This window comes from Stenella coeruleoalba (assembly GCF_951394435.1).
Source record: "Stenella coeruleoalba genome assembly, chromosome: 2".
NCBI lineage: Eukaryota > Metazoa > Chordata > Mammalia > Artiodactyla > Delphinidae > Stenella > Stenella coeruleoalba.
The window spans coordinates 106774776-106795095 of NC_137147.1; the positions used below are offsets into that span (position 1 = coordinate 106774776).

Genomic DNA, 20320 nt, shown 5'->3' on the forward strand with positions numbered 1-20320 from the left:
CCCTTTATTCACTTTCTCAAAGTCCTACCTGAGTGTGCCTTTTGCTTTTGTCAAACCCTGACCGGTTCATGCGCCTATGAAATCAGTGGAAAGAACACCTCTCTACACGGGTGCAGTTCAACGTTCCTTCATTTGTTTATTTCCCTTCTTTTGAGTGCGCCTATTTTTCTACGGGGAGGATCATTATTTTATCTCTAATTTATGAAAAGTCTCTTGATAAAATTAATATTGGGCTGCTGTATTTGCTGAACATACTTTCCTCAGTTGGTTATTTTTCTTTTAACGTAATTTTTTAGCATTAAGATGTTCTCATCTTTATCTAATCAAATTCATCAAATTTTCCTGTCTAACGTTAAAAGTGTCTTCCACATCCAGAGAACTATTAAATGTTTGGCTGTGTTTTCTTCTAGTTTTTTCTCATGTATACTTATTTAATTATTACACTCTGACACCTTTAAGTTGCTTCCAGCTTATCGACATTTACAAAATAATTATAGATACATGCTGTACACATTTCTTTTATCATATTTGGTTACATATTTAGGAGCGAATCATTGAGGTTCTATAATATGAAGATTATTAAGTATAATCTTATTAAGTATAATATGAAGATTATTAAGTATACAACCACCTAAATTATTTCTACGTAGTGTTGTTTTTTCTAGTTTTTTAAATGATTTGCCTTTTTTTTCCCAACTTACTCTATCTGTAATTTATTTTTGGTGTTTGCTATGAAGCAAGAATCTAGATAGATTTTTTTTCTAAGTGGCTGATTGCAGCATTACTCATTGGTAGTTTCTGCCCATCCTTTTATTTTACACTTTTTGTTTATTTTGTTTATCTTTTGCAAATGATATGCACTTAGATCTCGAAAGCAAATCTGGCAATCTTTTTAAAGAGAGAAGCTTAAGCCATTGACATTAGTATTATAATTAATATTTGCTTTTACTCATGTTCTTTTTCATATTTATTTACTTATTTATTTGGTTGCACTGGGTCTTAAGTGGCAGCATGTGAACTCTTAGTTGCGGCACGCATGTGGGATCTAGTTCCCTGACCAGGGATCGAACCTGGGCTCCCTGCATTGGGAGCATGGAGTCCTATCCACTGCGCCATCAGGGAAGTCCCTCATGTTCTTTTTATACTTTCTGTTTTTATGATTACTTGTCATTTGTTTTCTGCCTCTTGCTCTGTGTGTGTGTGTGTGTGTGTGTGTGTGTGTGTGTGCGCGCGTGTGTTTAGTTTTTGCAGTGATCTGTAAGGTTTATTTAATTTTTCTCACCACTTCCAGTTTCCTTTAAGTTTAATCAATTAGGTTTAATTAATTAATAATACTTGAGACTATATTTTCCAAATTGTCCCCCTAATGGAAGATGGTGTTATTTACCTCTAGTCCCATTCCCATTTATTTTTCCATTTCATAATTCAATGTAAACTTAAATTAGAAACTCACGTTATTATTATATAATCTTCAAAATATATAGTCAAAATTTATTTTGGTTTTTGCATTAGATTTTATAACCACATTTTCAGTGAACTCACTCAGTGCTACATGTTAACTGATTTCAACTTCCCCCACTCAAGGTGAGAATTTTGATGTATTTCCTTGCTGTTGGAGCACATCCAGTCATTTTTTGAAAGAGTAGGCGAGGGCTCAGACCAGTTAGTGCTTTCGCGAGACTGCTCGTCCTGACTCTGGGCCTATGTCCTTGCTGATTGGAACTCATAGTGGGAGCAGGAACCACAGAAAGCCCGAGTTTTTTTTTTTTTTTTTGTCTGGATCAGTGAGGGTAGAAGCGGAGTTAGCCTGGCCTGTTCCCCCTGTGCTTGTCCATGGCTCTAGATGCTTCTGTCCTGTGGACCGATCCCAGTTGGCCACGTGTTTGCTTGTCCTTATTCCCTCTGAACCCAAACGGTACACCACTGCCCTTCTTCAGACGGCAGTCACCTTGCACTGCTGTGGGCAGAGAGAATGGGAGACTCGTTTTGGTTTCCTAACGATGAAGTAAGGAGCTCAACTCCCTCAAGGTTCCTCAAAAGCTGGACGCATCGCCTGGGGAGCCTGATAAACACACAGAACCCCCGCCCCCACCCCCACCTCCGCCCCAGACCCCATCCATGCAGACATGGATTCAATAGGTCTGGGTGGGGCGTTGAAATTTGCCCCACTTACGATACACACCCAGGTAAACATGATGCACAGACAGATTTAGGACCATCTGTAGCCCCTCCTCCCAACCCCGCTCCAGGATTCCTGGTCCCCTCTTTCTGGGGCGTGGTTTTCTGAACCTCCTGGCTTCCTCTCTCTCCTGGCCGCTCTGGGGTCAGAGGGTCTCTGTGAGTTAGGGAGAACTAGCTCCTTGTGTGGAGACGGCTGCTGGGAGCAGCTGTCCTGGCAGGGAAACATTGCCCCAGCCACCTGGAGTGCCAGTGGACCAGGACATCTGCTTTCTCCCCCAGGCCTTTGTCCCTTCTTCCTCTTCCCTTAGGGATCTCACATCTCCAGGAATGCCCATTCTGTCCCGTGTTCTCAGCCCACCCTGGGCAGTGGCTTCCTTTCTTCAGCCTAAGTCTTTACCATCCTAAGCATGAAAGCAAACCAAAAGCTCTGCTCCCATGTCCCTTCTTCGCTCTGAACCACCACCCATCTCGTGTCTTTCTCTTGGGAGATTTCCCACCAAAGCCTTGTCCACTCACTTGAGTGGAGGGACACTGGGAAAATCGGCCCCTCTCTGCGTGCTTGCTGCCCAGTGCCGTGGCCACTGTTCACATCTCGAGCACTTGGAGTGTGGCTCGTCCAAATGCTCAGAGTGCAAAAGATGCGCCCAACTCAAAGACTAAGCACAAAACCAAAACAAGGATGCAAAATACCTCATTAATAGCTTTATGTATTATATGTTAAAATGGCAGGGTTTAGGTCTATGGGACTAAATACAATACACGATTAATATTAACCTCACTTTTTCTTTTGACTTGTTTTTAATGTGGCTCCTAGAAAATTTCAGATTACATATGTGACTTGTATTATATTTCAATTGAGAAGCACTGATCTAGACAGTGAGGGGCCATAGCAGAGAATCTCTGCAGCTTTTTCCAGCTGGAAGAGGTAGAGTTCCCGGCTGGGTGAAAGGAAGTCTGGGGTTCCCCCAAAAGAAAAAGAAGATGATGGCTTTGCATTTTCTTAGATCCCCAAAGAATCAAGAGTTGACCCTGCCTGCCTGTGTTAGGGGTGTGTATGTGCCTGTGTGTGAATGTGCGTGTGTGTGTGTGTAAGAAGCAGTCAGGTGCTGTCGGGACGTTGGATGTTGCCATGGCAGATCCCACAGGCTCCTGCCCGGTCTGTCCTCTGGCTCTACATGTCTGGGGGCATTCCTCCTCTCCCTCCTCTCCCTCCTCTCCCTCCTCTCCCTCCTGGGTCGAGACTGAAAACCCCCTGGCAGCAGGCACTGGAGTTGACAGAGCATGGCGGTTTCCTGAGAGCCCAGCATGCTGCTTGACACGTAGGAGGTGTCTTGCCAACTGTCTCGAGTTGAGCTGAGGCGAGATGGAAGTGACAGTCCCACCTGCACCCTGCGGTGCAGACAGCATGAATGGAGCTAATGCTGCCTACGTCTTCATTGGCCCCCACTCTGCATCCTGCACCCAGCACTGGGTGCTCCTCATGGCCGCTGGCTCATGAGGGCTGGCCGTTGGCCGGGGCTGACGTTGTTCTCCCTTGAGCTTTGCTTTCTGACAGCACAAATGATCTCTTCCATTTTTTTCCTCTCCTGGGTTAGGTGTTAATCCCTACTGCACAGGAGAGATTGATTTTCCAATGACCAAGAAATCGGCGGCTTCCACAGACAGGCAGCCTTATTCCCTCTGTAGCAACAGGAAGTCTCTCTCTCAACAACTGGACTGTGCAGCGGGAAAGGCTGTGGTAAGAACGAAGGCAGGGGACCCTGGAGAGCAGGGAGAGAGGGGAGGGGTCCAGACTCAGCGGCGGCTGAAGAGACCTTCCTAGTGGTTTGACGTCCACAGAATTACAGAGGGGAGGGGCTGGCTTCGTGAGTGTGGGCACCTCCAGGCAAAGAACCACATTAGGAATGGTCACCTGTGAGCGCCAGGCACTTGTGACCGCGGCTGCTTTGATGCTATGAGGAGCTAATGTGCAGAGAACATTCCACTCATGCAGACCCTGAACGGGCACTTTATGTGGGTCCCTTTATTTCATCTGCACAGCAACCCTAGGAGGTGGGCGAGGGAAGTGAGGACAAGTTAAGGGAGGCATGTGAATTCACATTGCTAATAAGAGTCTGCGCTGGGACTCGAAGTCAGAGCTTCAGGGTTCCAGAACCTGTGCTTTTAGCCCCTGTGATATAGTGACTTGCTTTACACATTTTGCCTCTACAGTAAGTCCCCTACACACGAACGAGTTCTGTTCCAAGAGCGTGTTCGTAAATCCAATTTGTTCGTAAGTCCAAGAGTTAGCCTAGGTCCCCAACTAACACAATCGGCTCTCTAGTACTGCACTGGAATAGGTTTATAATACTTTTCACACAAACGATACATAAAAAAACAAACACAAAAAACAAAGGAAACATTTTTAATCTTACTGTACTGTACCTTGAAAAGTACAGTAGTACAGTACAACAGCTGGCATCCAGGGGCTGGCATCGAGTGAACAGGCAAGAAGAGTTACTGACTGGAGGAGGGAGGGGAGGTGGGAGATGCTAGAGCTGAGGGATCGTCAGCAACAGGAGACGGAGGGCAAGCTGCGATGTCACTCACGCCTGACGTGGATGGCCCACACATTTGCATCTTGGAAAGTTTGCAACTTGAAAGTTCGTATGTAGGGGACTTACCGTAATTCCTGAGCTTAGAAAGGAGGGTAACGTCAGCCCCATTGTACAGCGAGGAAGCAGAGGCTTGGCAAGGGGAGTAGCGGTCTGAATTCACACATCTTGAAAACCTAAGCGTCCAGCATTGGAACCAAGCCCTCACCAGTCCGTGCCCTTCCCACTATGGGGCACGAGGTTGCAGTCTGGGAGCCAAGCAGGTGTGAAGCACAGGGTCCCCTCACTTGTCACCCCAGCCAGCCTGTTGTGTCCCTGAGCCCCAGCCGAGGCACAAGGCACCCGCAGTGCCTCCTGCTGCCACCTGTGAGCATACAGCGCCCTCCGTCTGCAGCACCCTGTCCCCTTCCCTCACCTCTAGCCTGCAAACCCTACCCCATCCTTCAAAACCCTTCCTAGCACTACTTCCGCTGCGAGCTCTCCTGAGTCCTCCAAGTGCTTGACCCTTATATGTTTCCTGACGCCCATCGTAACGTGTCTGGGCTTCTCTTACAGACTCACCCAACGTGCCTTGTTGGTGTCATTACTTATGTTAGGGTCTTAGCCCCCCTGTAGGGTCCGTAGTCAAGCGATGTTTGATGTTTGATTCTCCCCACACGGTACACATCAGATGCTTGAGGATTTCATTTCTCTCTTCCATTCCCTTCCCTGAGCTATTATGCTTTTCGCTTACCAGCAGGAATCATCGGTGTTCCAGTGTTAGAAAAAGACAGCTTCCGAAGTGACAGGCGACTTTACAGATAAGGAACCCGAGGCACAGAGGGGTCAAGTCAGTTCCCCAAGGTCACCAGCTGATAGTTGGAGAGCCAGGCAGCCGGGCTCCCAAGTCTGAGACCTAACCACCATGCTCCTTTGCCCCTCCCCGCGGCACTTCCTGTGGGGCGCAGGGCGTGTGTCTGTTTGGCACCCCTGCTCCTATGCAAGTGGGTAATCCCCTGTCTGCCTCCCCCTGGAATTTACATTCTGAGTTTTCATATCTTTGGGTTCCTGACCCTTTGCCCACCACCCTGTGCCTGGCACTAAATGGGGTCTCCGTAAATGTGGCTTGGATCCTGTCGAGGGTGTCCTTGGACGTTGGCTTCCCAACCTGGGCTGGGGACTCCGGTTATGGGACTCGTTGTCCTGGGGCAGCGTGGTCTGTGTCGTGACCCAGGACCCACTCCCGTGACAAGCCTTAGTGAGTCTCTGGCTGCAGGTCTACAGGGAGATCAGGCTCCTGGGGCCACCCAAACAGCCCCCCTCCACCAGACGCCCACCCACACCCCATTCACCGTGCTCTGGCTGCTATGCTGTGGACCCTCAGGAGAGAGGGGAGCGGGGTCCTCTCCTCGGCTGGGCCTTCCCTGTCCCCGTTCCCAGCAAGGTGTGTGCTGCCGTCCTGTTGACTCATCCTCTCCCCACCCTGGTCCCTCGTTCCAGGGTCCGTCAAGGCCAATACGGTCGCTCAGCACAGCTCAGCTCATGCAGCCCTTGGGGGGCCTCCAGGCATCCGTCATCTCCAACATCGTGCTGATGAAGGGCCAGGCCAAGGTGAGCAAGGACTGTGGCCAGCAGAAGTTACTGGGTCGACACGAGTTCCTGAGGAGCTGTCGTGTCACGGGAAGGGTGGAGAGATGGACTGGTGGTTCTGGCTCAGAACATGAGTGTTCGGATGCTCTCATGCCGGCACAGGGAGGGGCAGTCAGGGCTGCTCTGCACTGTGCGGGTCACAGGAAGACAAATGTTGCCCAGTTTTTCCCTGGCGTAGTACTTTCCAGAAGTTAGTTTTACCTGATGATTGAATTCAAAACATCATCATAGTCAGTTCAGGCTGCTATAGCAAAAATACCATAGACTGGGCGGCTTAAACAGCAGGTATTTATCTCTCACGGTTCTGGAGGCTGGGAGTCCAAGTTGAAGGTGCCGGCAGATGCCACATATGTTGAGGACTCCTCTCCTGATTCACGGATGGCTCGTTCTCTCTGTGTCCACACATGGTGGAAGGAGCAAGGGAGTTCTCTGGGGTCTCTTTTATGAGAGCACTAATCCCATTCATGAGGGATCCACCATTTTTCCTTTGTTTTTTTGGACCAAGGCAGTATTTTTCTTTAGAATAAATATATTTTGTAAACAAAGCAAGTACATATATAAACAAATTAGCCTTTATTTTCTTTTGTTTTTGCCTTTATTTTATTTTACTTATTTTTTATTGAAGTATAGTTGATGTACAATATTATATAAGTTTCAGGTGTACAACATAGTGATTCACAATTTTGAAAGGTTATATTCCATTTATAGTTATTGTAAAATATTGGCTATATTCCCTGTGCTGTACAATATTTCCTTGTAGCTTATTTATTTTATACATAGTAGTTTGTACCTCTTCATCTTCTATCCCTACCTGCCCCTGCCCACTTCAGGAGTACTCCCCCTTTATGGCCTAGTTAGTTCCCAAAGGCTCCCCCTAACATATTAATTTGGGATAGAGGCATAAACATTCAGTCCGTGTGTCTTCCCCAAATTCAGATATTCAGACAGATTTTTGCCCCACAATTGAGAAATATCTAAAGGGGGGCACAAAAGCAGTGGTAATTGTGGGACATCCCAAATGCTCCTTGGCATTGCTTCCAGAACATGCCATCCCATACATGGAGTTGACGTGGGCACTGAAGAACTTCTGAAATAGACATGGCAGCTGCTGCAAAGTTCTCAAGCCAGCCCAGGGAACCAAGATGCTTAAATGATGGAAGGGTAGGTTTCTACCCACCTCATATGATTTTGGTGTGTGGTGTGAGGGAAGATCTGTTCACCGATATGGTCTTCCTGCAGGAGGGCCCCATATGTCTGGAGTCCTTCCCTCCACCCCCATCCATCCTGTCTCCTGGGAGCTCAGCAGAGATAAATGAGGAGAAACAAGTGGGAAGTACTGAGATGATTGTTCCTCTAATCACAAGGGGGTCACTCTCGCCAGTGCTGATTTTCTCCAGACAGCCCCTCTTTCTGATTTCTAAATCACAATGCTTGTCCCCCCTTGAATTTAGGTCGAAGCATTTTTAACATGGTTGACTTTTAGACGGTTTGCAATGCTCAAAAGGAGGCAGAATGGAAAAAAGCACCAACACCCGTGCAAAGATGATCAACAGGGGTGTCAGTCATCTCGGTGTGCATAGACTGTACAGTCAGTAAATAGATGTCGTGGGCAGATGTGTCCCTGGGTGGATTGAACTGCCCTCGTTGGAGAGCCCTAAGGTGTTTGGTGTCGGAAGCCTGGAGTACAGAGCAGGGGCGATGGGTTAGAAATACGGTGGGTCTCCCACTGTCCTCCTGATACACCTCCACACCGAAGACCTCATCATTAACGGATAAGTAGAAGGAGGAAGAAGCAGAGCTAGAAGGTTCCACCAGTGCCTGAGGTAGCCAAAAACGATAAAACCAGTGACCAAAACCCAGGCATTGTGCTAAGGGCTTTGCAAGGGTCATTCCTTTAATTCTCACAAAACCCTATTATTATCTCCTGTTAATAGGTGAGGAGACTGGGGATCTGGGACTTACAGGACTGGCCCAAGGTCACTTGGTTAGTGAGCAGTTGACTCAAGACTTTCTGAGCCCTGGATCTTGTTCTTAACCACTACAGCATCCGGCCTCCCCAGGGTGGGTGAAAGTTTGGGTCTAGAGCAATTATTTCAGCCAGGAAGAAGTTGGGAGCGCATACAGGGAGCCCGGAAGCTGCCCTACCTCTCATTTTCCTAGCCCCATGCTACTCCTGGACACCGTTGCTCTTTCCCGTCCTGGAACACCCACACCTTCACCAGAAGCTCACACCAGCGCTTTGTCCACACAGCTTTCCTGTCTGGCCCCTGCTCGCCAGGCTCCCTTAGGGTCTTGAAGGTGGCTGCCTGGCCTGCCACCTCTGTGGTGCTGGGGCGATGCACACACTCGGCTCCGAGCAGCTGCTGGCCTCGGAGAAATTGCCCAGGAGCAGTGATGCTGTTACTTGGCAGCCATTGCTTGGAGGGGTCTTCCTGGGAGCCAAGTTGCTTGCTGCTTCCTGGCACGCTTGCAAGCTGAATCCAAAGGCCGGGCCTCCAGCTGGCTTTCGTGCCTTCTGTCTATAACATATGTTTCCCAAGCACCTGCGTCCAGAGAGCAGACACTGACAAATAAGGTGCGTTTCCCACCTCCGGGGAGCTCACAGTCTCCAGAGGAATCCATTGCGACCCAAGCTAAGCCTTCTTGAGAAGAAGGTGCTCTCAGTCATCAACCGAATAAAGCAGGCTGTGCGTGCCCCTCCTTCGCTGCTCTCTGGGCCTGCCTAGGTGGTTGTCCTGACTCACTGCAGGTCTACAGGCCAAGCTGGACCCGCCCGCCTTTCTCTTCCCGCCGTCTGTCGACCTCACGTCTTTCTCTTGCTTCCCCGGCCTCTGGCCTCCTCTCTGCTGCCACCTGGCAGCTCCTGACCTCGTGGCACTGCAGGGGCAGGAGGGAGAGCACAGGACTGTAGTAAATTCCCTGAGAAGGGGAGGGGTGGGAGATAGAACAGAAGGGGAGTGAACAGCTTTTGGTAGGAGAAGAGATGCTTCCTCCACTGTCAGCTGCTGCTTTTACGATTACTGGTGTTGGTGTGTTAGTTGCAGCTGCTGGATGTCTTAGTTAATATTCAAACACAGCGCTTTGAGTTGGGCGATGTCAGCATCATTTCCCAAGGGGGTAAACTGAAGCTCAGAGACAGGAAGTGATCCGCCCAGAATTGCTAGTCAGAGGGGCAGAGCCAGGGTACTTGCTAGTCTCCATTCAGACGCCCCCTGTGTGGGGAACATCAGACTCGTGAGAAAGCCCCAGACACGACACAGCCCAGCGTGGCCTTGAACTTACCACTTTTCCCATTCCTCTGTTAGGTCCTCTAAGACCAAGGGCACCCCGCTCCTCCCTGAGTCCTCTGTTCAGGGCTGGGGCGGGGCCTCAGGACAAGGCAGCCCAGTGAATGGCATGGAACATTCCGAAATCTGACCTTCTCCTCTTCTTTCCCAGGGCCTGGGCTTCAGCATCGTTGGAGGAAAGGACAGCATTTATGGCCCCATTGGAATTTACGTTAAAACCATCTTTGCGGGGGGAGCCGCGGCCGCCGATGGAAGGCTACAGGAAGGTAGATTTCCCGGCCTTCACTAGGTGACGTTGGTGGAATCAAAAGCAGAATCACTAGGCTACCAGTAGAAGCTACTGGGAAAGTGAAATGTGTCTTGAGCCTTCAGAATCCAGCTTGCGTGGATTCGGGGGTCTGCGGGCCCCGATGGCTCCGTCAGGCCTGGCACATTGGCTGGGTGTGTTTGCACACTCAGTCTCGGTCCTGTTACTGGCCTGGGGCAGAAGAGCCCTTCCATCCCTCTTGCGCGTTTGCTTGTCAAGGCCCCGCTGCGTTGCTGGCAGCCATGGACATCCCCTTTCTTTCGTTTTCTCTGCCCTCCTCTGCCCACAGGCACGGGGAACCAGGCCCAGGGCTTCCAGTGAGTCCTCTGTGAGCCTGCCCCATGCTGGCCTCTAGGAATACAGAGGATTATCAGACAGGTTTCCTCTACTGAGGAGCTCAGAATCCGCCCAGCTGCCGCCCCTCCCCTTCTGCCCACCCTACTCCCATCCACTACCTCCCTCCAGCTTTTTCATCTCTTCCAGGGAGGGAAGCCCCTGGCCATCCTGAGAGGAAGGGGCCCAGGGCGCTGAGGTGTCCTCTGAGTGCCCCTCCCTATCCCCTTGTCCTGGAGGGGAGGGTTTTCTCCCCACCCCCAATCCTACCCCCCAGTCACGTGTAGGCTTGGCCCCAGGAGATCTCCAGGTTCTAACTGGGAGGCAAAATTCCGGGGCAGGTAGTCAGGGAGCAGAGGGAAGATGCTGCAGGCCTGACACTGGGCTACACGTGGATCTTTAAAGAGAAGCGATTTCACAACCTTCTTACCTTCTCTGTCAGACCAGTTTCTGTAAACTCTGCTGTGAGCCAAACCACCTTTAATAACCTAACTTGTTCAGGGCAGGGTTGACCAGCCACAGCCCGCAGGCCACAGCTGGCCCACTGCCTATTTCTATAAGGCTCACGAACGAAGAAGAGTTTTCATGTCTCTTAAATGGCTGAAAAAAAGTCAAAAGAAGTTTGGATTCTTTTGTGAAAATTAAATTCAAATTTCAGCCTCCTTAGAAAAGCCTTATTGGTGCACCGCCATGCTCGCTCACTGACCTCTCGTCTGTGGTTGCTTTTGTGCAGTGTTGAGTAGTTTCGACAGAGAGCATGTGGCCTGCGAAGCTTAAAATATTTACTATCTGGCTCTTTATAGAGAAAGTTTGCCAACTCTAACATTATGCGTATGGATTTTATTGTAGGGGCAGTGGGGAGCATTTGAAGCTTTTTATAATTTGGGAGGGACCAGCTAGGACCAGGGTTTTTAAGTTGATTCAGGAAGCCGAGTGTAAGATGAAGTGGGCTGGCTAGACACCAGAAGCAGTAAAACCAGTTCAGAGGCTATTGTAAGAGCCAGGCTCCAGCTCTTAAGGGTCTGCCCTGAGGCTGTAACCCTGGGAGGAGAAAGATGCTGATGGGGGAAACAAGGGCTTCTGTGGAGGTGGCAAATGAGATCAGAGAACACGTGAAGGCGTCTGATCTTAGTAAACTAGAGAACGACGATGAATTATATGTAACAGGAGGTGGAGGAAGGGTAGCAAAAGAAGGCAAACGAGGGTATTGAGGTTTGAGCCGCAGAGCGGAGTGAGGTCTCCAGGTGAGCACTAGGTGGCGCTGTCCAGCAGGCGAAGGAAAATTTGGGTTCCAGTTCAGGAAGGGAATAAGGGTTGAATGTAGATTTTTAGGGTCATTTGGAAAGTAGCTGAAGTTATAGAGTGGATGCAGGAAGCAGGGAAGAGAGGAGAGAGAAGAGGGCCGAGGCAAGGCTTGAGGGGGATAGCTAAATCAAGAGGCATGCAGAGGAGTCATTGAGAGAAAGGAAGGAAAGTGGGATCAGAATCTTGAGATGGGCCGGTCTGCTTCCTTATCTTCTGTACTTTTCTGTGTTTGACTAAAAGGTGGAGGAGGAATTGAAGTGGCCAGAAGAGAGAAGCCTGCCCAAGCCAAGCTTCATTCTTTTTCTTTCTGGGTATTTGTCTCGCTTAGTTAATAGTGATCGTAAGAATTCGGTGAAAAGGACGCTCAGCTAGTCGGCAGTCCTTGATTCTAGCCTCAAATAATTGACCAAATTGCCTTTTGTAACTTCTTTCAAAAGTGAAGTTTTAGAATACGCCCTTGAATTCCCCAGGAGATATGTCAGTTGCAACAAAAGTTTGGTGTCAAGATCAAGGCTAAGAATGTTTTATTTGTATTCCCTTTGCAAACAAATGATTGTGTAAGATTTATAAGGCAAAACCGAGGCTATTCACCTTCCACCAGATATGGCCAAATAAGGCTAAGGACTCTCTGGAGGGCCCAGAGTATGTGGCCCCCTTGGGATGGACATTCTAATAATCTGAAGACAAGTTCAGCCTCTTGTGTCATAAAGAAGGGACGTTTCTGAAGTGTGTTCTTTGTAGATCCTGCCTTCAGCAAGTACTTAGTGATATTTTGATTATTTTTAATTTGTCAGTTGTCACACCTCAACTTGGAATCTCATAAGGACAAGGGCCGAGCCTTTTATTTTTCTTGTCTAGTTTTAGCAACGTAACAGATGAAGCTGGTCTGAATATGCTTCCCACCCCTTTATTGTCATAGACACAAGTTGGCTAAAACAGCACATCGGAACTCTAAAGAAAGAAATGCAAACACCCAGCTTCTAAGAAACAAAGAAACCGCTTTAAATCTAAGCGTGACATTCCCAGGAGTCGATGACGTGATAGCACAGGGAGCTGCTTACTGCGTCTAAGGCCCAGGGGCTGGGATTCGATGCCCACACAGGGGCAGGAGAGGTGGTCTTGGGCCCTGGGAACCTCTGAGAACCTGTAGAAAGCCTTCATACTAAAGAGCTGCCCTCATGAAAGGCCAGCAAGCCCAGGGAAGCAACAAGGAAACGTAATTTTGTCCTTGGCCCTTGGGTGGGGAAAAGACATCTCACTCGAGAAAATGAAGAGGCAAACCCGTGTCAGGGTGAGTGTGCAACCCCAGCCGTCAGCCCTCGCAGCTCAGGACCCCCAAGCTGAGGAGCTAACGTTACTACTGGGCCTGAACCAGTCCTGAGACCTCGGGGTGCCTGCTGGAAATCAAGGAAAAAAATAAAAGTAGCCACGTGAGGGGTGTGGGAATTCCACAGAAAAACAAGCTCCCCTTAAAAATGAGTTGAGGGCTTCCCTGGTGGTGCAGTGGTTGAGAGTCCGCCTGCCGATGCAGGGGACGCAGGTTCGTGCCCCGGTCCGGGAGGATCCCACATGCTGCGGAGCGGCTGGGCCTGTGAGCCATGGCCGCTGAGCCTGCGCGTCCGGAGCCTGTGCTCCGCAACGGGAGAGGCCACAGCAGTGAGAGGCCTGCGTACCACAAAAAAAAAAGAGTTGAAAATAAAGATTACAATTGTTCAGCCAGAAAAAGGAATGAAATCCTGCCATTTGGGACAACATGGATGGACCTTGAAGGCATTATACTGAGTGAAATAAGTCAGAAGAGAAAGACAAACACCATACAATCACACTTATATATGGAATCTAACAAAACAAAAGACCTAACTCATAGCTATAGAGAACAGATGGGTGGTTGCCAGAATTGGGGGGGGGGGAGGGTGAATTGGGCGAAGGCGGTCAAAAGGTATAAATGTCCAGTTATAAAATAAATAAATCTTGGGTGACTCTAGTTAGTAATACTGTATTGTATGTTTGAAAGTTGCTAAGAGAGTAGAGCTTTTCTTTTTTTTAAATTTTGTTGAAGTGTAGTTGATTTACAGTGTTGTGCTAATTTCTGCTGTACAGAAAAGTGACTCAGTTCTACACATATATATTCTTTTTCATATTCTTTTCCATTCTCGTTTATCACAGGATATTGAATATAGTTCCCTGTGCTATACAGGAGGACCTTGCTGTTTATCCATCCTATATATACTAGTTTGCATCGGCTAATCCAAAGTTCCCAATCCACTTGGGCAACCACAAGTCTGTTAAAAGAGTAGCTCTTGAAAGTTCTCATCACAAGGAAAAAAAACTTGTAACCAGGTGTGGTGACTAATATTAACTAGACTTATTGTGGTGATCATTTCTCAACATATAAGATCTTTAAAAAGATAAGAGAAGGAATAGAAAAACAATAAGGAAACAACAGAACACAATGAAAAAATAGATGGATGTGAAAAAAATAACTTTTAGAAATTAAAAAAAAGCAAAGTCATTGAAAGAAAAAAGAAAAACCTCAACGGATGGGTTAAACAGTAGATAAATGCAGCTGTAAGGAGAATTTGTGATCTGGAAATTATCCAGTAGGCCACATAGAACAATAGAGAAGCAAAAGAGGAGCCCTAGAGAAACATGCAGAATAGGTTGAGATGGTCCAAAATAATCTAATGGGAATTCTAGAAAGAAAGAATAGAGTGAAAGAGGGAAAGCGATAGGCGATGAGATCGTGGTTAAGAATTTTCCAGAATTATCCGGAATTTTCCAGAATTATGCAAACTTCAGTATGAGGTAGCACCCTAATACATCCTAGTGAAGCTTCAGACTATCAAAGACAAAAAATATATATATATTAAAAACAACCAGAGAAAAATGATGGATTCTCTACCGTGGGACCATAATTAAGTGACAGCAGATTCACCCAATAGCACGTAGGCCAGAAACCCGTGTAAAAAATAATGTTTGCATCTGAATTTCCCAGCACAGTGTTGAATACAGAGACAGTGCTCTTTGTTTATGTATTGAATAGATGGAATGAATGGGAGAAAGTGGTTTTCCATCCCCATAAAAATGGATCTCTGGATATAGAAAAAATTCTTCTCTTAGGTATAGGAGGAAAAAGCTCTAAGTCCTAACTTTTTACCATATGAACTTTGGACTTCTCTGAGCTCACTTTGCTCTTCTGTAACTTGGGACCTACACTGCATTCTGGAAACATCACATCCAACCCACATTTACTGGGCACTGTGGAGGCCTCACCCAGAATTGGCCCTGGGGATGACAGCATCTGATGTAACAAAGCCCCTTCCCCAGGGAGAGACTTTCACAGTTCATCGATGACCACCGGGGTGGCAAGGGCTGTGAGAGTGGTAGGTTCTGGGTGCCACGAGAGTGCAAAGTCAGCAGAGACCAAGAGGTTAAGAGGTGGTAGGTTAAGAAGGTAGGAGATGTACATTTTAGTTCAGACGATGGCACGGAAGCAAGCATGGAACTGCACAGACCACTGTGGGAAAGGCAGGTGTGCGGCATCAGGAAATGGTCCAGGGGAGCGAATGGCATGAGGGGCTGAGAGGCAGGAGAGAAAGAGGTGAAACCCAGAGGTGGGCAGGGAGCCGATTGGGCCAGGCCTTGTGTGCCTGGCTAAGGACCCTGGATCTCACCCTGGAAAGTAAGCAGTACCAGAGAAGGCCCGGCACTGCTGCCTTGCCCACCTCCCAGGGGGAGAGGTGCTGCCCACCTCCCAGGGGGAGAGCCCTGAATGAGGAGGTGTTCTCTGTGATGCTTTGTACATCTCACAGAAACCTGGACGGGGGGTGGGGGCACTAGAGTTTAAGGGATAACGCCTCCTGATTGGGCAAAACTCTTCTCAGCTACAGTTTCTCCCTCTCCCAACAGGTGATGAAATTCTGGAACTCAACGGGGAATCGATGGCTGGACTCACACATCAGGATGCTTTGCAGAAGTTCAAGGTGACTGTTTATTATCAATATATGGCCAAACTCTGGGGCTTTCAGACAAAGGAATCAAGCTCCCGGCATCACCCTCCTTCCTTCAAACCTACAAATTCCAAATGTGGGCTCCTTTACATGGGGCACCTTGCTGACACTGATCTAGGCACATTGTTCAAAAAAGGCCTTACTCTGAAAATAATAGTGTAATCAGGACTGTTGTCGGGGGCTGCATCAACTATTTGAGGTTTATAGAACGGTTTTATTTTATTTTATTTTATTTTATTGGAGTATAATTGCTTCACCATGTTGTGTTAGTTTCTGCTGTACAATGAAGTGAATCAGCTATACGTATACATATATCCCCTCCCTCTTGGACCTCCCTCCCACCTCCCCCCCATCCCACCCATCTAGGTCATCACAGAGCACCGAGCTGAGCTCCCCGTGCTATACAGCAGGTTCCCACTAGCTATCTGTTTTACACATGGTAGTGTACATATGTCAATCCTAATCTCCTAATTCATCTCCCCCTCCCCTTCCCCGCTCGTGTCCGCATGTCTGTTCTCTATGTCTGCATCTCTATTCCTGCCCTACAGATAGGTTCGTCGGTATCATTTTTCTAGCTTCCACATATATGTGTTAATGTACGAAATTTGTTTTTCTCTTTCTGACTTACTTCACTCTGTACGACAGACTCTAGGTCCATCCACATCTCTACAAATGACCCAGTTTTGTTCCTTTTCATGGCTGAGTAATATTCCACTGTATATATGTACCACATCATTATCCATTCCTCTGTCGTTGGACATTTAGGTTGTTTCCATGTCCTGGCTATTCTAAATAGTGCTGCACTGAACACTGGGGTACACATGTCCTTTTGAATTATGGTTTTCTCAGGGTGTAACGTTCTATGTATTTATATTACAATCTTTAAAGTTTCGAAGACAGTCACTGAAAGATATTTTTTGAGTCTCCATCTAGTTAGTTCACTTCCAGACTCCATCTCTTTGGCATATATATGTATATACTTCGTATATAAGATGTCATATCTGTATCCAGACATACTAATATATGTCATGTATATGTATACACACATTGCTGTATCTCACACACACACACACACACCCCCCCGCATGTGGCCACATTTCTTTAAAAAACATTCTACTATTGTTCCCCACAAAGACCCGGGCTCTTGCCCTTGGCCCGAGCTGCTGCTGGAAGCCGTGGCCCTCTCTCTTTCCTTCCAGCAAGCCAAAAAGGGGCTCCTCGCCCTCACGGTGAGGACCCGCCTGACGGCCCCCCACTCCCTGAGCAGCCGCCTGTCCCCCCCACTGTGCCGCTCCCTGAGCTCCAGCACCTGTGTCACCAAGGACTGCAACTCCTTCATCCTGGAAAGCCCTGAAGCGCCCACCAGCAGCGCCAAGCCCAACTACAGGATCCTGGTGGAGGTGTCCCTGAAGAAAGGTAGGCTGGCCTCCTGGGGGCCCCGCTGTCCTCCTCTGCCCTCTGCCTGGGCCTCCCTCCACTGAGCTACCTCCCAGACTTTCTTTGGCTGGAAACAGGCCCCGGCACTGTCCGTTAGCAGATTTTATAGCTGTTGTTTCGCCCCAAGGTCTAGGGCTCTGTTTGTTAACAGAAGCCCGGGACACACCATCCGAATTCAGTCAACATGTCCCAGTGCAGTGGATAAAATAAAACAGAAGGAAGCAAACACAAATCACACACACACACACACACACACACACACACACACACACACACACGACCAGGAGTTGTAGCTCCCCAGCTAATCTGCTAAGAGACCTTGGGCAGGTCACTTGCCCTCTCTGGGACTCTTATTTTCTCACTTGTGCCAGAAAATTGAGATCCTCTCAAGCTCAGACATTTGGGGATCAGCATCTAGTCCCTTCACACACACACCCCCGCCAAGGGTGGATGCTAACTGCAGGGCCCCCCCTGCCAGATTACAGCTAGGCTGAGACCTGGAGAATGAAGAGGAGGCAGCTCCCGCAAAGGGACCAGCTCAGCTTGTAGGGACAGAGGGAAAGCCAGTGTGGCTGCAGTGAGGTGGGTAGCCTGAGAAGTGGTGTTGGAGCACCTGGCGGAGGCAAAGAGAGAGACCCTGTGGGGCTTTGCTGCTAGATTCTCTTCTAATTGCAATTGGGAGTCCTTGAGGGATTTCTAAGCACAGACATAATCAGCTTATGCTTTAAAAGAAACATCTCCTAGGCATCTCTGTAGAGAATGGCCTATAATGTGACAAAAATGGAGGCTTGGGAACCAGTTGTAGCCGTTGGATCAGAGAGGATGAGAACGGTAGGTGAAGACGGGTGGGTGGCTTTGAGATCTGTTGTAGAAGAAGAATGAGGAATGAAGAGGGTAGACGGCAGGCAGCCTGAGGACTCAGACATCCCTGAGCCCCCAAGCCTGGCATGAATACTAGGCACAGGTCAGTACGTGCTGGCACACGCCAGCAGCTGTGTCCAGGACTCGCGGCGTGAGTTCACTGAGCAGGCGCAGGACATGGGGAAGACACGGCTCTCTTCCTTCCCCTGGTGGGCTCCGTGGTCCCTGGCCTTGGGGTGGTGTTTCCTCTGATCACTGGCATCAGAAATACCATAGGCAGGGTTTTTGTTGGATTGCCGTGTGTATATGACACAACTTCTTAATCTCCACCCCCAGAGATTTCTCTTCCACAGTATTAGAAGAGAGGCCCAGGGATCTATAACTTTTATATAAGTACCCCAGGCAATTCTGATGCCTGCAGGGCTTAAGAACTCTCACTCTGGTCAGGAAACCTGATCTCGGCAGAGGGCTCTGACCTTTGTTTGTGGGCCATATCACAGCCAAAATTCTTCATCCATCAAACAGGGTTGCTAACAGTTGCCCATGGCAACCCTCCTGGGACATTGGGAGGACCAGCATCCGAGGTGAAAATACCCACAACCGTGCTTTGTAAACCACAGGTGCCAGGAGCAAACCACAAGAAGGTCTTTCTCCTACTCCCTGGCCACTCCATCTGGTCCTTCTTACCGGCTACCCCTCATTCTCCAGTCCTTTTGATGCTGGCCAGCCCCCGGCCCTCCTCTCCCACACACCCTGGGGGACCCATCCAGCCCCATGGTGCTAACACCACCACCTCCACGTTGATACTTTCAAACTTCCACCCAGCCTTCTCTGCTGGGCTCCAGGTTCATCTACCCAACTATCTGCTCCCCATGTCTCCTTGGCTACTTCATAGGCATCCCAGGAGTGACTGGGGCAAAACTGCACACTTGGTCGCCATCCTCATGATTCCGGTCCTCCGTAGGCGTCCTGTTTTGGTAAACCGAATCATCACCCACCCAGTTATTCAAGCCAAAAAGTCTCAGAGTTCTTCAAGCTAAAAAAATCTCTACGAGTTATCTTCATTTTAATTTATGAAGTCCCCATACTGAATCCATCAGCAAGTCTGTCTTCAAGATGCGTTCTGTGTATAACCATCTCTCTCCCATTTCACTAGCGGTAAAGTCCAAGTCACCACTGCTGGGTGAAGAGTAGCCTCCTAACTGATCTCCTTGTTCCCATGCTTGCTTGACCCTTCATAGCTCTTTCTTTTCCCAGCAGCCGGTCATATTGGGGAAAATAGAACTTAGCCCATGTCACTTCCTGCTTGTAAGTTTCCTATGGCATTCCTTCTCAGTGGAGAATAGCGTCCTTTCACTGACACATCCTGTTGACAAGGTTCCATTTAAGCTGGCCCTTGCCTCCCTGTCCTGAATCCTCTCATACCACTCTCCCCGTGATGGGCTACGTTCTGGCCACACTGGCCTCCTTTTTGGTCCTGCAGCATGGCCTGCTTCCTTTCACCTTGGGCCTTTGCATTAGCTGTTACCTCTTTTGGGAATGATCTGCCCCCATCCCTGGTTCCTTCCTGTCATTCGTATTTTAGCCTAAATGTTGCCCTCTCTGAGCCCTGAAGAGGTCATCCTCTTGTGTTCTAGTGCATTCCCTATTAATTCTCTGCCTAACACTTATCACCCCCCTGACAACTTCCTCCCTCCTTCCTTCTTTCCCTCCCTCCCTCCTTCCTTCCCTTTCTCCCTCCCTTTTCCTTTTGTTCCTTCCTTCCTTCCTCCCTCCCTCCTGCTCTCTCTCCCTTCCTTCTTTCCTTCCCTTTCCTTACGTGACCTTAGCATCCTCATCTGCCTTGGTCACTAGTTGCTGACCCTAGAGCAGTGCCTACTCACAGTGATGTTCCATAAGCATGGGTGGAATGAATGCATTAATGGACAGGAGACACCAACTAACCCAGGACAGGTTTGGCACCTAATAGACGAGTGCAGCCCTGGGAAAGCTCAGTCACCAGTCCCCCACCCCCATCCCGTTCTGCCTTCCAGAGGCCGGCGTGGGGCTGGGAATCGGCCTGTGCAGCGTCCCCTATTTCCAGTGCATCTCTGGCATCTTCATTCACACGCTCTCTCCGGGATCCGTGGCGCATCTGGACGGACGACTCCGGTATGTCCTGATTTCTGTTTTTGAAAAGACCCCTGATTTACAAAGGAGGGAAGGAATTCCTTAGCGCATCAGGAGACTGACTGGGAGATGAGATATTTAGAATGATCCAGGGATAGCTCAGAGCCTTTGTCCTCAAAGTGTGGTCCCTGGACCAGCGGCATTGAAATCACTTGGGAGTTCCTTAGAAATGCAGAATCCCAGGGCCCTTCCCAACCCACTGAATCA

The 20320-nt window shown here is 48.7% G+C and overlaps 1 protein-coding gene across 3 annotated transcripts in view; it reads left to right on the forward strand.

Moving 5' to 3' along the window:
* Positions 1-20320, forward strand: part of IL16 (interleukin 16) — an 83173-nt gene that overhangs the window by 38382 nt on the left and 24471 nt on the right. For all 3 annotated transcript variants that reach the window (XM_079914068.1, XM_079914066.1, XM_079914067.1), the window contains exons 3-8: positions 3777-3919; positions 6255-6365; positions 9843-9957; positions 15546-15619; positions 16846-17062; positions 19978-20095. In XM_079914068.1, coding sequence (XP_079770194.1) covers positions 3777-3919; positions 6255-6365; positions 9843-9957; positions 15546-15619; positions 16846-17062; positions 19978-20095 — 778 coding nt within the window. The remainder of the gene's footprint in view (positions 1-3776; positions 3920-6254; positions 6366-9842; positions 9958-15545; positions 15620-16845; positions 17063-19977; positions 20096-20320) is intronic.